We start from the raw sequence: 14756 nt of genomic DNA, 5'->3' as shown, positions 1-14756 counted from the left end.
ATTTTCTTGGATATATGTTAAGCAATCTACAGAAGTCAGATCTTTTTTATTTTGTTAACAAGTCTTTTCAGGATTCCAAGTGGAAAAATTGTACCGAAGTACTCTAAGTTATTGAATGAAACACTTATAGGTGCTGTTAAAATAGTATTTTATGTTCTGCCTATTCATTCATTCATTTAATCATTCTCTGAATACCTCTATTTTTTTTTATTAAATCTTTATTGTTCAGATTATTACAGTTGTTCCTCTTTTTTCCCCCATAGCTTTCCTCCACCCGGATCCCACCCCACCCCCTGCCAGTACCTCCCCGCCCCACTGTCCTCATCCATAGGTGTATGATTTTTGTCCAGTCTCTTCCTGTACCCCCCACATCCCTTTCCCCCCGAGGATTGTCAGTCCACTCCCTTTCTATGCCCCTGATTCTGTTATATTCACCAGATTATTCTGTTCATCAGATTTTTTATTCACTTGATTTTTAGATTCACTTGTTGATAGATATGTATTTGTTGTTCATAATTTTTACCTTTACCGTTTTCTTCTTCTTCCTCTTCTTAAAGAATACCTTTCAGCATTTCATATAATACTGGTTTGGTGGTGATGAACTCCTTTAGCTTTTTCTTATCTGTGAAGCTCTTTATCTGCCCTTCAGTTCTGAATGATAGCTTTGCTGGGTAGAGTAATCTTGGTTGTAGGTTCTTGCTATTCATCACTTTGAATATTTCTTGCCACTCCCGTCTGGCCTGCATAGTTTCTGTTGAGAAATCAGCTGACAATTGTGTGGGTGCTCCCTTGTAGGTAACTAACTGTTTTTCTCCTGCTGCTTTTAATATTCTCTCTTTGTCTTTTGCTCTTGGCATTTTAATTATGATGTGTCTTGGTGTGGTCTCTCTGACTACTTCTTATACTATCTCTTTTGTGGTATGATAGACACATATAGAAGTCTTACTATGTTTTTTTTTTTAAACATAGTTGTAAGAAAATCCAGTTTCATGCTAGACTGGCTTGTTATTATTTAGAGAATTTTATATGCTTTACTATCAGTTTGCATGGGCATAACTACAAGCAAAGGAGTTCACACTGTCTTCTCTTCAATCTTTAGAAGAGCTCAAGAGGAGAACAAGAAGATAGTGCTGGCTGGATGTGTTCCTCAAGCCCAGCCGCGCCAGGACTACCTTCAAGGATTGAGTGTCATAGGGGTAAGCTTATACCTGATGGGGGAAAAAGAAAGTCTTATGTTGTTAAAACACAAAATAACTCCATACTCTATTTTCTGTTTCTACTTTACTTACAAGCTGTGTTATACTTATGAGTGTCCTCAATATAATTCCCCGATTGCATGAAATTTTGTCATGTCTGTGTAACTTTTTCATTATAGCACCAAAAACATGTTCTATCTCATGAAAACACACACACACACACACACACACAACTAACAAAATAAATAAGTCATAGTATGGAATTTAAGTTCCTTAATAATAACTTGGTCTTTGCCTGCCTGTTTAATATATAAACAGCCAGGGTCCGTAATGTCCAAAACGACCGAACAGATGACCAAACACCAGGCTGCACGCACAGCAAGCTTGGGTGGGCGGGGACTGGCAAGTGGGCTGAACTGCTGACCTCAGTCCCTCCTAGGTCGCTGGTGCTATGGCGACCCAGCACTGACTGCCACTGCTGCGGGCACCACAGTGACCCAGCACTGACTGCCACTGCCAAGGCAGGTGCAATGTGATTGGCTGGGGGGCCCCGCCATCATCCCACAATCGCCCCGCAGAGGGAGGCCCAGGCTACCTCGCTGGCAGCGGTGGGCAGGGTGATCAATTGTGGGGCTCCCGGCCTGCGAGAGGGTGCAGGCTGGGCTGAAGGCCACCCCCCCCCCGCCCCAATGCACGAATTTCATGCACTGGGCCTCTAGTATCATTATAATTTTCTAACCCCACTAAACTACTGGTCATCTCCCAGTATATCTGGGTATACCTAAATGCTTTTTTTGGAATACGCCACCTCCCTACAGTCACTGCCCCCAGAAGTCTTGGCTTCAACATTACCATTCTGTCAAGCCTTCGCTGACAATTCTGTGCAATCCGTGATAACCCTGTGTTGGGGCTCCCTTTGCTTACTGTGCAGTTACTTGCCTTTTGCAGAGTTGTGATTTTGGGGTTAACGTACATTATTTTTTTATTAAAGCCTACCTCTCTGTTTAAATTATTAGCTTCATGATGACAGCTGTTCATTTTTTTTTAAAACAGTTATGTGTTTCTTCAGTTTTCCCAGGATGCCTGACATGCAGTGGGCCCTCTGTAAATGTTGGGTGACTGACCAACTTAATGAAGGGATCTTCCCTTGTACTTGTGTTGTTAGCATACTTTTCTCCCTGTTGGGCAGTCAGTCTGTTAAAGCAGGAGATTGCTACCTACCATTTCTTATTCTTGTGGCTGTCATCATTCACAGGATGTCCATTCAGTCACTGTTTGTTGACCACGTGGTGGTGGTTCATCCTCCCATTATTCAGTGTGCTCAGCAATGATCTTTTATAGTCTTTAGTTTTCAAAAAATATAAAAATATTGTATGTTCATAGAAAAAATTTATATGAATAATTGGCACCTGGATTGAGATTTATTGTTTTTTTCCTGATTTGATGTACCACTGACAGGTTCTTATACTGGCTTCTTAGTGTAATAAACTTGTTTTCTGCTGTGAGCTCCTTGCCCCACTAGCAGATTTAATAATCTTTGAGCAAACATTCTCATGTTAAACAAACAGAACCTGAATGTTTGGGAACTTAGTTTGTTTTCATCATTTGTCTGTTTACATTTTGATTTCTCTTGGTTTAAGGATTGAAATGAATATGGACTCCAGAGTTATCTTTTCATGTCAGACTAACTTTCTTCGTAAACATAATCCTGCTGTGTTAGGGAAATAGGAAACTAGTTAGAATTTTGTTTTAGAGATGGAATGTGGTAAAAGCTTGGGATTCATCTTAGATTTCATCTCAAGGAATTAAGTTACCAGAATAGTAGAATTTCTTTCGTATGGCAAAAGCCTCCTCTCTATGTACATATGGTAACATTTTCCTGAACTCCATTGTGTGCAGTAAAGAGCTTAGTGTCTGTTAAGAGGCAGGGGAGATTCTCAAGATAGTGCTGTTAATGTGGAAGACGATTTTCAGGGATAATGTAAACCCATGGCTGTAACAGCTAAACTTTGTTTTTCTATTTAATCTAGCACCCTCTTTGTTCTGTCACCTGGTCTTATTGTATTACCTTTAAACTTCTTTAGATTTATTTTATTTGGCTCCTTTATAATTGGAAAAATAACTTCAGAACACATGTTTTAAAAAATGAATAGAAAGGAAGTCCATAACTCCATCATCCTAACACAATAATTATAACCTTGCTTATCCTCTTCAGACTTCTAATATTTGCATATTTTAGTTAATTACAATCTCCAAACTATTTTTCTTATATTCCACGAGATTTTATTCCATGAGGTTTTCAACTATTTTAAATTCTTGATTACTATTCTATTGAAGGATATACCATAATATACTTAATTATTCTTAATTGTTGGATATCAGTATTTTCTGGTTTTTAGGAAATATACATCACACATTAATACTCACAAAGGGGTTTGTATTTTAATTTAAAATCAGTGTATTATGAAAAGTCTCCAAAAGCTGAATCACACTATCAATAGAAATGGTTTACAGTTTAATTTTATTTTTAGTATTTATTATTATTTAACTATAAGATTATTCTTTGTCGGCGTCGTTTTATAGAGCATGTTTTCTGTAACAGCAATATGACATCTATCATAACTGACTCTATATAAAAATTATGTCCACAGAACCAAAAATTTCAGGGAAAAAAATCTGGAATAGGAAACCAAAATAATCTAAAATTGGTATGTGGAGAGACGTTTCTGAATAGAATGTTAGAATTGTTACAAAATCAGAAACCTTCTGAAATAAAATGAGCTACATTGAAATAAAAAAATGAGTTATATTGGTTTATACAAAGGAAAAACAATTCTGAAGTGTGAAAAAATATGAAGATGTTTAAATTCAGTGATTTCGGAAACTATTTCTAGGAGGGTGTTTGGAATTGTATTGCACATTTGATTTACAGACTGGATGAAAACTGTTATTCCTTCACAGAATTTCCCTCACAGAATTTCTCTGATAGAGGGTGTTAATAGAGGAGGAAGGAAGAACAGTTGTAACTGCATTCTGTGCTTTCACCTCCTGCTGGGATTTGTCTCTGTCACCCCACAATTCAGGGAGGATGTGTCAGTTTTGCTGACCAAGTGATTGAAATAAAAAGCTGCCTTTAGGTGGGCATCAGTGGGTGAACAAGCTACTGATTGCACACCTGAGTTAAAAAGACATACTATCCCATGTTTGCAAATGCTCATAGCATTTGAGAAGAGATATGATAAGAAGGATACCATTGTAACATGTTAATTTCCATCAATATCAACCTTAAGAAATGGGGCTTTTAATGTGTTTTCATAATCAGAGATAGCAATGTAGTGAGGGCACATAATAATTGGTGATTTTGCCCCTGGGCCTTTTTCATTGTCTGTCTTGCTGCCTCCTGAAACTATCTAGTTGTGATTAATATTATTTGTGTGGTGGTGCCCGGAAAGGAACTGGAAGTAAAACCTGTCAACTTCTAGGTCCAGACCTGGCTTTGGTGGCAATAACCTTCTCCCATCCTAGAGCACAGAGCTGTCTAATTTTTTTCACATTGGGAGAGGAGAAAGAAAAGAGAAAAACTGAAACAATTTTCCTAGAATGATTAAATAAAGTTTTTATTTTATGTCTAAAATGTATGTATTTGTAGGTAACCAATCAAAATCTTTTAAATTTTTTCACTATTGGAACATTTTGACTTACAGTGAAATATTTAATTTCTCTTTTGGCAGATATGGTTAGTCATCACCTTGAAAAGAACTGTGGGCTGCAAGGCTGCAATGGGCACAGGGGCGGGTCTTGACCCTACTTCGTGCCCCCGCCTGGCCCCTCTCGCCATGGCCCCTGGTCCCCTGTCTGCCGGCAGCCCCGCTCTCGCTGCTGCCACTCCTACGTGCTGACGGTGCCAGCCCCGCTCGCACCTGCTGGTGGTGCAGAGGGATTGGGGCCAGCTCCAGCAGCAGGCGTGAGCAGGGCCGGCGCAGTCAGTGTGTGTGAGCAGTGGCTGCTGCCTGAATCACCCCTCAGGAGCATGGGGAGATGGAGAAGCCCTGAGGGTAGATTGGAAATGGTGCTGGGTGCCGGCAGCGGGTGCGAGCGGGGCTGGTGCCGGCAGAAGGTGCAAGTGCCGGGCAGGGCTGTGGCATGCAGGAGCAAAGAATTTTCAGTAACCATCAGAGGCTTTCCCCGATGACAACGACTGGCACCCCATCTTTGTCTGGTGCCCCTGCTCACCTGTTCCACCATCCCACCTTAGCCAACACCCGCCATTTTCCGCACTCTGCCACCTGCTGCTGACACCCGCCATGTTCTGTGCGTGCCCCTGTTCAGCACACGTCATAGCGACTGGTTGTTCGGTTGTTCTGCTGTTGGTCTATTTGCATATTAGGGTGTTTTATATATATATATATATATGTTATGTTTAAATTGGCTACTGGTGTCTAATGGTAGGTAGTAATGTCATAATCTTGTGACTACCTATTGAACATTCCTCTCCTTTCTTCAGCTCATTTGTTGGCAGGCACGTTTCTTTTAGAACAACCAGAAAGCAACTGTTAAAGTCTGGTAGAAAACAAAAATAGTAGGTTTCAGGACTCAGAAAGTTTGGCTTCAGATCCTGGGGCTGCTGTATCTTCTTATTTCCATTCAGAAGTACGTACTGAGTGCCTACTATGTTCAAGGTACTGTTCTGGGTGGTAGGAATGCAGCAGTCTGTAAAATCAGAGATTCCTGTCTTCATAGAGCTTAAATTCCAGTTTTGGGTGAGACATCTGGTTTGAGCCTAGATTATTTCCAGCCTGCTAGAGACTATTGTGGGAAGGGCCCTAGACCACAGGGAGATTGATTAGTTGGGAAATTCTCTGTAAGGCTCTGATAGAAATACACTTTGTGTTCATTGGTTAGGAGTTGTGTTCAGGATATATGAGTGAAATAGTATTTATTCTCTTGAGTTTTTCTTAACCTATTTCTCAATTATTGCAATAGCCTTTATTAATAGGCCTGACATTTATTAGGAAGGTGGGGTTTTTACTGTTACAGGAAAGCATGTTTACAAAACCTGTACATCCTATCCTATGTAATCAAGAAGGAATATGCAAATTCACCATCACTCCACCACAAAGATGGCAGTGCCCACAGTGAAGATGGGGGTTTCTGTAACACAAGATGGCTGCGCCCAGAGCAGAGGCGGGGTTTCTGTAACATAAGATGGCTGCACCCACAGCGGAGGCCGAGTTCCCGTAATGAGCCATAAGCAATCTGCAGGGACCTGAGGCTGCACCCCCCGTGCCCCCGTGGGGTTTGATAGGGGACCTCAGGCTGCGCCTTCCACCTGCAGGGCTTGACAGGGGACCTGAGGCCTTGCCCCCTGCCCCAGCACCAGGCTGGGGGACCTGATATCGTGCCCCTCGCCCTGGCGCCAGGCCAGGGGACCTGAGGCCGCACCCCCTGCCTGGAGGGCTTGACGGGGGACCTCAAGGTGCACCCTCCACCCCGGTGCTCGGTCGGGGGGACCTCAGGCTGCTCTCCCTACTGCGGCGCCAGGCCAGGGGACCTCAGGCTGCGCCCCCCACCCTAGTGCCAGGCCAGGGAACCTCAGGTCATGCCCCCTGTCCCGGTGCTGGTTCGGGGGACCTCAGGCCACACTCCCTGCCTCGGCACTGGGCCAGGGGACCTGAGGCCACACCCCCCACCTGGTGGGGCTTGATAGGGGACCTCAGGCTGCACCCCCTTCCTGGTGGGGCTTGATGGGGGACCTCAAGGTGTGCCCCCCGCCCCAGTTCTGGGCTGGAGGACCTCAAGCTGTTCCCCTCTTCCCAGGCCGGGGGACCTCAGGCTGTGCCCCCCGCCTGGTGGGGCTTGACAAGGGTGGGACTCACTGGGTCTGGATCTAGCCTAATGGGGGGTGGGCCAGCTGGGTCTGGGTGTCATGATTTTGAGGTGCACATGGGTGGGCGGAGACTTGACTCTGGGTCCCGTGGTGCACTCCAGACTCTGACAGGAGGAAGATTTTAATATACATTTTACTAATTTTCTTTCATCTCTGACACTTCTATTATAGAGAAAGGGCAGATAGCAATATTAAAATATTTCCTCTAATTAACCCCCTTTTAATGTGCACCAATTTTGTGCACCGGGCCACTAGTTTTGTATAAATTTCTCTGTGCTAATAAATAAGGACTGCATTTGAACTTGATCTTGGTATTGGTTCATTAGGCTTATCTTTGTAGTAATTGTATAATTTCTCTAGCAGTCCTAAATAAATTGCAAATTAATGCATGCACTGTAACATTCTAAAACATGCAATTCACAGCAGAATATATGATGTTGAAAATTTGTAGATGACAAAACTTCCTGATGTGCAGTCTGTGAGCCCTGCAAACAGGTGCAATTTCTTTAGAGAGCTGAACAAAAATGTGGCTTAACACAAGTGTCCATTTATCTCAGGGCCTATAAGTTGGTTGATTTGCAGTGGTTTAAACATCTTTTTAGGAATGCTGCTCTGATCCTGAAAAGTCAAGCAGCATGATGACCATTTGAAATGTAAACACTTTAATTTTGAAAATTTTATGTATAATTATAATTAAAGCAGCATTTGAAAGAGGCTATGTTTGAGAATTTTTCTGTTATATACCATATTGTAAAAGTGAAACAATGTCACAATAATAGTGGCATTGATATTGAATGCAAAGCTTGAGAAACTGTGCCGTTCCTGTTTTTCACTTCATGTCTCCTAATATTTCTTTTAGTTATCAAAAATGCGGTATCATAACAGACATATACATCATGTTTATACCTTCCTAGATCTGTTATCTTTTTAAAGGCCTCTTCTAATGCATTTACCTATATGTGTACACATTTTTCACCTACTGAATTGTAAAAAAAGAGTAGTTAAATTGAATTCAGGATCTAGATTACATAGGTTCCCTGCTGCACCACTTAGTAGCTGTTTAGCCTTATGTAAGTTACTTATCCTCTCTGTGCCTCAGTTTCCTCATTTGTAGAACAGAGATAATAATAGAACCTGAGTTTTGTAAGGATTAAGTGAGGTAATACCTGTAATGTGTTTAGCATGAATAGGTAAGTGATTCAGTATTAGCTTTTTAAAAAACATTGATTCATTTACCAGTAGAATTGAGCACTGGAATGAAGCTATGTGGAATCCACTACATGCCTAGAATGAAACTATTTGCTAGAGAAATAGAGCTGAATGAAACATACCTGAGTGGTGGTTTGATGAATGGAGAAAGGGCTTTTGAGCAGCAACATCAGCATGTCTGAGGAAAAGCTTGGGTGTTTAGGAATGCCTGAAAGGGAGAAGGAGTGTAACTTGGAGGCAGTAGTTTTAAGAAGTGTCGTTTGGAGTAGTGCAGGTGAGTGACAGAGTAGTGCAGGTGAAGAGGTGGAGTTTACATTCAGTGTAATGCTTAACTCAGACTCAACAGGAGAGGGTGAAGGACTGGGTGGGGGTTAGAAATGGTGTAATCTAGCAGTTACTTTTGTATGCCGTTTATTTATTAACTCTTAATTATTTTCTTATAAGTTATTGATAGTAATCTATTTTCTTATTTTAAGTCAGATTTATTGAGGTATGATTAGCATACAGTGAAATTTGACTGCAATGAATTTTAACAAATGCATACTGTTGTGTAAGTACCACCCAAATTAAGATCTAGAACATTTCCCTTGCATTAGAAAGTTCCATTGTGTTCTTTTGTACTCAGTCCCATCCCCCTACCAAACACACATACTCACAGTCCTCAGCAGTGATTGTTTTGATTTCTGTCCCTATAGTTTTGCCTCTTTCAGAATGTCATATAAATGGAATTGTATATTACCTGTTTCTAGCTTTTTTTCACTTAGCATAGTGTAGTCAGTATTCATCCATGTTGTTGTAATTGTTAATCACCACTTTTTATTGCCGAAAATTATGTCATTGTGTGATGAACCACAGTTTGTTCATCTGTTCACCAGTTGGTGGAAATTTGTGTTGTTTCTAGTTTTTGGCTATTAAAAATAAAGCTCCTATAAACATTCACAGATAGGTCTTTGTGTGGGTATGTTTGCATTACCTTGGGTAAATCCTAGGAATGGCATTGTATGGTCACCTGGTAAGCATCTGCTCAACCTTTTTTTGTTTTGTTTTGTTAATCCTCACCCAAGGATATTTTTTTTCCTTTGAATTTTATAGAAAGTGGAAGGGAGAGGTAGAAAAGAGAAAAGCATCCATGTGAGAGAGACACATCGATTGGTTGCCTCCAGCACGCGCCCCAGCTGGGGCTGGGGATCAAGCCTGCAACCGAGGTATGTGCCCTTGACGGAATTGAACCCAATATCTTTCAGTCCAGGGCTGACGCTCTAAACACTGAGAAAAACCAGCTGGGGCCATCTGCTTAACCTTTTAAGAAACTGTTGAAGTATTTCCACCAGCAATTCCACTTTCTTCACACTCTTACCAAAATTTGGTATTGCCAGTTTTTCAGTGTTAGCAATTGTACTGAGTATGTAGGGGTCTGAATTTGCTTTTCTCTGTTGACTAGTGCTGTTGAGCATATTTTTGTGTGATTATCTGCTATCCATGTCTTTGGCAAAGTGTTCAAATCTTTTACTACTGCCCCCCCCCCCTTTTTTTGAACTTGAGTTAGGAAACTTACTTAGGTAGAACACACACACAAACATGAAACTATCTCTTAGGACATGAAATAAAAGAAATTAATAAATTGGACTTCATCAAAATGAGATACTTTTGCCTCTCAGAAGATGCTATTAAGAAAAACAAAAGACAAGCCATGGACTGGGAGAAAATATTTGCAAAACACAGAGCTCCTAAAATGGTTTGTATACAGAATATATAAGGGACTCGTACAACTTAACAGTAGAAAAATCAGTCTATTTCAACTTGAAGAAAAGATTTGTCTCTCTTTTTATCATCGTTTGTCATTGTCTTTCAAATTTTTGGTGTAGTAGAAAGCTTGAATATTTTGTGGGGGCGGCGTAAGTGGGTAATTTCTTTTATGGTTTCAAAACTTAAAAGTTATGTTCCCAGGACCTAGGAACAGGTCTGATAAAGTATCCTATTCCTCTAAATATGTTTTTAAAAACTGTTTTTTAAAGAATGGAAATGATTTATTCAACTCTTCACTCTACTTGCAGTTTACTATGAAGGACACTTACAGGCTCTATAAAGCCCGAGATTTTTCCTTGCTATTATTTTACATTTTTACATTACTTTCTGTACTCAGTACAGTATCTTACTCAATATTTGTTGAGTAAATGTTTGTTAAATATAATGTATGCATACATTTTACTTAATTTTTCCATATTGTTCCTAGCTATTCCAGCAGCATTTGTTTTTAAATTTTTCCTTTCCCTCTTTTATGATGCTAACTACCATGAGTTTGTTTGTTAATTGGTATATTAGTTTCATAAGCCCCATAACAAATAAGCATAAACACAGTTGTTTAGAACAACACATATTTTGGAGATCACAAGTTGGACATGGGTTTTATGGACTAAAGTCACGACAGAGGTGCATGCTTTCCTGGATGCTCTAGGGGAGAGTCCTTGTTCTTCCCTTTTCCAGCTTTTAGAGGCCACTCACATTCTTTGACTTGTGGCCTCCTCTCAACCTAAGGGAATAATGCCATCCCTCAGCCTTTAAGGACTCCTGGGAATAGATGTGGCCCATTGGATAATCTAGGCTGATCTCATCATCTCAGGGTCCTTAGTTACGTCTGAAAAATGCATTTGCCATGTCAGGTAACATATTCACTGTTTCTGAGGTTAGGACGTCTGAACATTTTGGGGAGACCACTATTCTGCCTGCTACATATAGTGTGCTTATTAGTTCATGTTTTACATCTCTCATGTATATTTCTGTTTTAGTTCTAATATTACTGTTTTTAACTTTAGCATCACTTCAAAAATAACTTTTTACTTTATAACATGCCCTATTATTTAATATGATAATATTCTGATGTTCCAAATATTGTTTCTCTATATAATTGAGTTTAGCATGTTGAATTTTCTTATAAATGTTTAAAGATTTTTTCCCATATAGAAAGTTTTATTCGTATTTTAATTGGATTTATGAGAAAGAAGTTCCTGGTACTGATATTCATTTTGCTGGCATCATCTGGCCTGGCCTCATCTTTCAATTAGTAATTTTTATTCTCTTACTAAGTGTTAGTCACTCACTGGTACCATTCAGATAGAAAATATGCTTTTAGCCATGTGTGGAATGTACTGTCATATAATTTTTGATGAAAAGGCTGTTTCTACTATTGGGGAAGAATTTTTCTCAGGGAAGAGATGAAAGAAGATGAAAGGAGATGAGAAAGTTTTGTTCAAAGAGTTAAACCCCATGTAGCATAGCATCAAGTGCTCTTTTGTTTAGCTCATTAGCAAATTGTTCACAGACTTGTGAATTCAGGAAATCTCATCTAGTAGAGTTAAAGATATTGTTAGTTTGGTGACTGCTATGAATTTCCCCAAATTGAAGAGATGTGGAAATTGAGCTCTCTTCTAATACTAGTAAATATCATTTTTAGAGGTAAGGACTTTTCTTAACAGCTTGGAAAAAAATTTTTGGAGAGAAATTTTTAGAGAGAAAAATATTTTTATGGAGAAGCTAGTACTGAACTTTAACCTGTTAGATGCTGATTATTGGATCAATCTTTCATTAGTGTAAAAGGGAAAAATTTGAACAAACACATGATAAAAAAGGCTCTTTATGTGTATTGTTCTTATAGAAACTTATTTTTTTAAAGGTTGGTAGAGTTTTTAGGTAGTTTTAAAGTTTTGGTCTGATATTTCTTTTTTTAAAAAGTATATTTCTTTATTGATTTCAGAGAGGAAGGGAGAAGGAGAGAGAGAGATAGAAACATCAATGATGAGAGAGAATCATTGATTGGCTCCCCTCCTGCATACTCCCTACTGGGGATCAAGCCTGCAACTCAGGCATATGCCCTAGGCGGGAATCGAACCTGGGACCCTTCAGTCCGCAGGCTGATGCTATATCCACTGAGCCAAGCCGGCTAGGGTGGTCTGATATTTCTTAATTAGAATGATGACAGGTTGCCCTAATTTATTTATATACAATCAAAATTAAGAGAGCTAATGAGAAAGTTCTTTGCATCTAGGTTTATGTGTATATTTAATGTAGATACACTCTTACTCGTGAAAGGATTTGATGTGTCTTGGAATACAATCAAGGGATAGTAAAACTCCAGCCCGATTCAGGTAAGTATAAAAAACTCACACCAGGGAACAGAGAAATGTGGATAAAAAATAGTCTTTGTACATTTTCCATAGGATTAGCCACAGCAATGTTGTTAAGATGGTTCTTTAACCCTCTGGTGACTTCCTTTTGCTAGTAGAATAAAATCTAAAATGCATAGCATGAACTACAGGGTCTCATATACAAGGGGTGGGCAAAAGTAGGTCTGCAGTTGTTCATATGAAAAACAATATAATACAAGAATCAATAATACAAAAATAAAGTATGTGTTTCACATACAACTGAAACCTACTTTTGCCCACCCCTGATATCTTCCCTTAATTGTCTGACTCCATCTCCTTCCACTCTGCACCTCACTTCCCATCATTTCTTTTTTATGTGTTCTTCCCCCTAGAGGTCCATGTTGATGCTTCTATCTTAGGGTCTTGGTACCAGGATTAATGTGACCTACTCCAAGGTTTACCTGGGCCACTGTTGCAAAATTGCTCTCTCCAACTCCTGCCACTCCCAGATTTTTTTTTTCCTTTTTTAAAATTTATTTTTTTCTTCATAGCCTCTGTCATGATAGGATATGAACATTTTTAATTATTTACATGTTTGTCTCCATGATTAAAATACAAGTTCTATAAAGTAGGGATGTGGTATTTTTCATCATTATATCCCCAATTCCTAGAACAGTTGGTGGTTAATAGATACTTATCAAGGGAATGCGTGCATGCCAGTGGTGATGTGTCGGGGAGAGATTGGGGGAATAGTTGTTGCTTGGGTCTCTTGAAAGTCCAGGTTCATTGGCTAGCATTCTGTGATCATTTAGTAATGGCCTTCATGTATATAGGAAAAGGGAGATTCATGAAATGTGTCACCTATGTGCCATTCCTAGGTGAGATCTACTAGGCAAGAATTGAGTTGAATATTCCCTAAGCCTCAGGAGTATGGTAATATTTAGCCTAGGAATGTTCTGAGGGTTAATGAGATAGTGTATGTGTTGTGTTATCACAGAGCCTACTACATAGTAATTGCTTAAGAAATGTTAGCTATCACTGTGTTATTCCCAGTCATCAACTTATCTAGCTACTGGTTGTTCAGACAAAAAGATACTTCAAGTATACTAAAGCAGAACCTCTGAAGAAGTTTGCTCCCTGACTGACCTTTTATTTTTTAGCCAACTTGGCAAAATTGTGTTTGGGATATGTATTACTTCCTAGGGCTGCCGTTACAAATTACCACAAACTTGGAGCCAATTTAGACATACTCCAGAGTTCCACTTTCCAGTGTGGTTGTTAGTAGCCACACATGACTATTTAAATTAATTAAAGTTAAAATTTAGTTCCTCAGTCACAGTAGCCACATTTCAAATACCCAGTAAGTGTGGCTACCATGTTGGACAACACACAGCATATAATCATTTCCATCACCATAGAAAATGCTTTTTGATAGCACTGCTCTAAACAATAGGGAATTTCTGAATAGCACTTTTATTTGCTTTAGATGACTTTCTATAGGTTTGTTTCTTCAATATATATTTAGTTATAAATGTGAAGTGGTTCATAATAGCTGAATAAAATATTTTTTATGGATTTCTTTTAAAAGTTTTACAGCAGAATGACTCATTAATATTATTCATGAATTGTTTATTCACCAACTCCTTTTTTCATTGTGGAGAACATATGGAGTCAGTAATAGAACATACTGCATGTCTTTTTTTTCTGTATATTTATAACTAAGTGCCTGGAGGACACAAGATACTGTTTTATTTATTTTATTTGAATTATATGCCAGAGACTAAGCTCTTGTGTATTGAGGGCTACAATTTATAGTATTAATTAAGAACAGCTTTTCTTTTATTCCCAGAAAGAATTCAATGTATTCTTCCTTACTGTATATGAATCTGGAGTTTGTTCTTTCTCTCAGATTGTTTTATCTTCTCTACTTGTCTCTCATCCCTTGCTTTTTATTTTGCTTCCTAACTTCTCCCTCTTCCATTTAACTCCCACTCTTCTCTGTTTTTTCTGTCTCCCCTTCTTTTTTCCCTCCCTATCATACATTCCTCCAATTTCATCCTTACAAAAAATGGAAATAACACAATATTTTCAGAAAATGCTTGTTTGTAATCAATTACTTTAAAATCTTTTTCTTCAAATTTGGTAGACCCTTATTTTTAAAGTTTTGGAGCTTCCTCATATCACCAGTGATTAAATAATCATGTGTGGCCAGTATTTATTTTTCTGCCACAAGGCAAATGTAATCAGTTACTTTTACTATAAATCAGAGGTTATATTTTGAGCTGTATACATTCGTGCAAATTCTATGAGACCATCAGAGTA

At 39.1% G+C, this 14756-nt stretch overlaps 1 protein-coding gene across 4 annotated transcripts in view; it reads left to right on the top strand.

The window, feature by feature from the left end:
- The window catches only part of CDKAL1 (CDKAL1 threonylcarbamoyladenosine tRNA methylthiotransferase), a gene marked incomplete at its 5' end in the record, with an annotated part of 690467 nt that overhangs the window by 191596 nt on the left and 484115 nt on the right, over positions 1-14756 (top strand). For all 4 annotated transcript variants that reach the window (XM_080655025.1, XM_080655024.1, XM_080655023.1 and 1 more), the window contains one exon: positions 1100-1196. In XM_080655025.1, the coding sequence (XP_080511151.1) occupies positions 1100-1196 (97 nt within the window). The remainder of the gene's footprint in view (positions 1-1099; positions 1197-14756) is intronic.

The sequence above is a fragment of the Plecotus auritus genome (genome assembly GCF_963455305.1).
Source record: "Plecotus auritus genome assembly, chromosome: 2".
Classification (NCBI taxonomy): domain Eukaryota; kingdom Metazoa; phylum Chordata; class Mammalia; order Chiroptera; family Vespertilionidae; genus Plecotus; species Plecotus auritus.
This window is presented reverse-complemented; position numbering and strand designations above follow the sequence as displayed.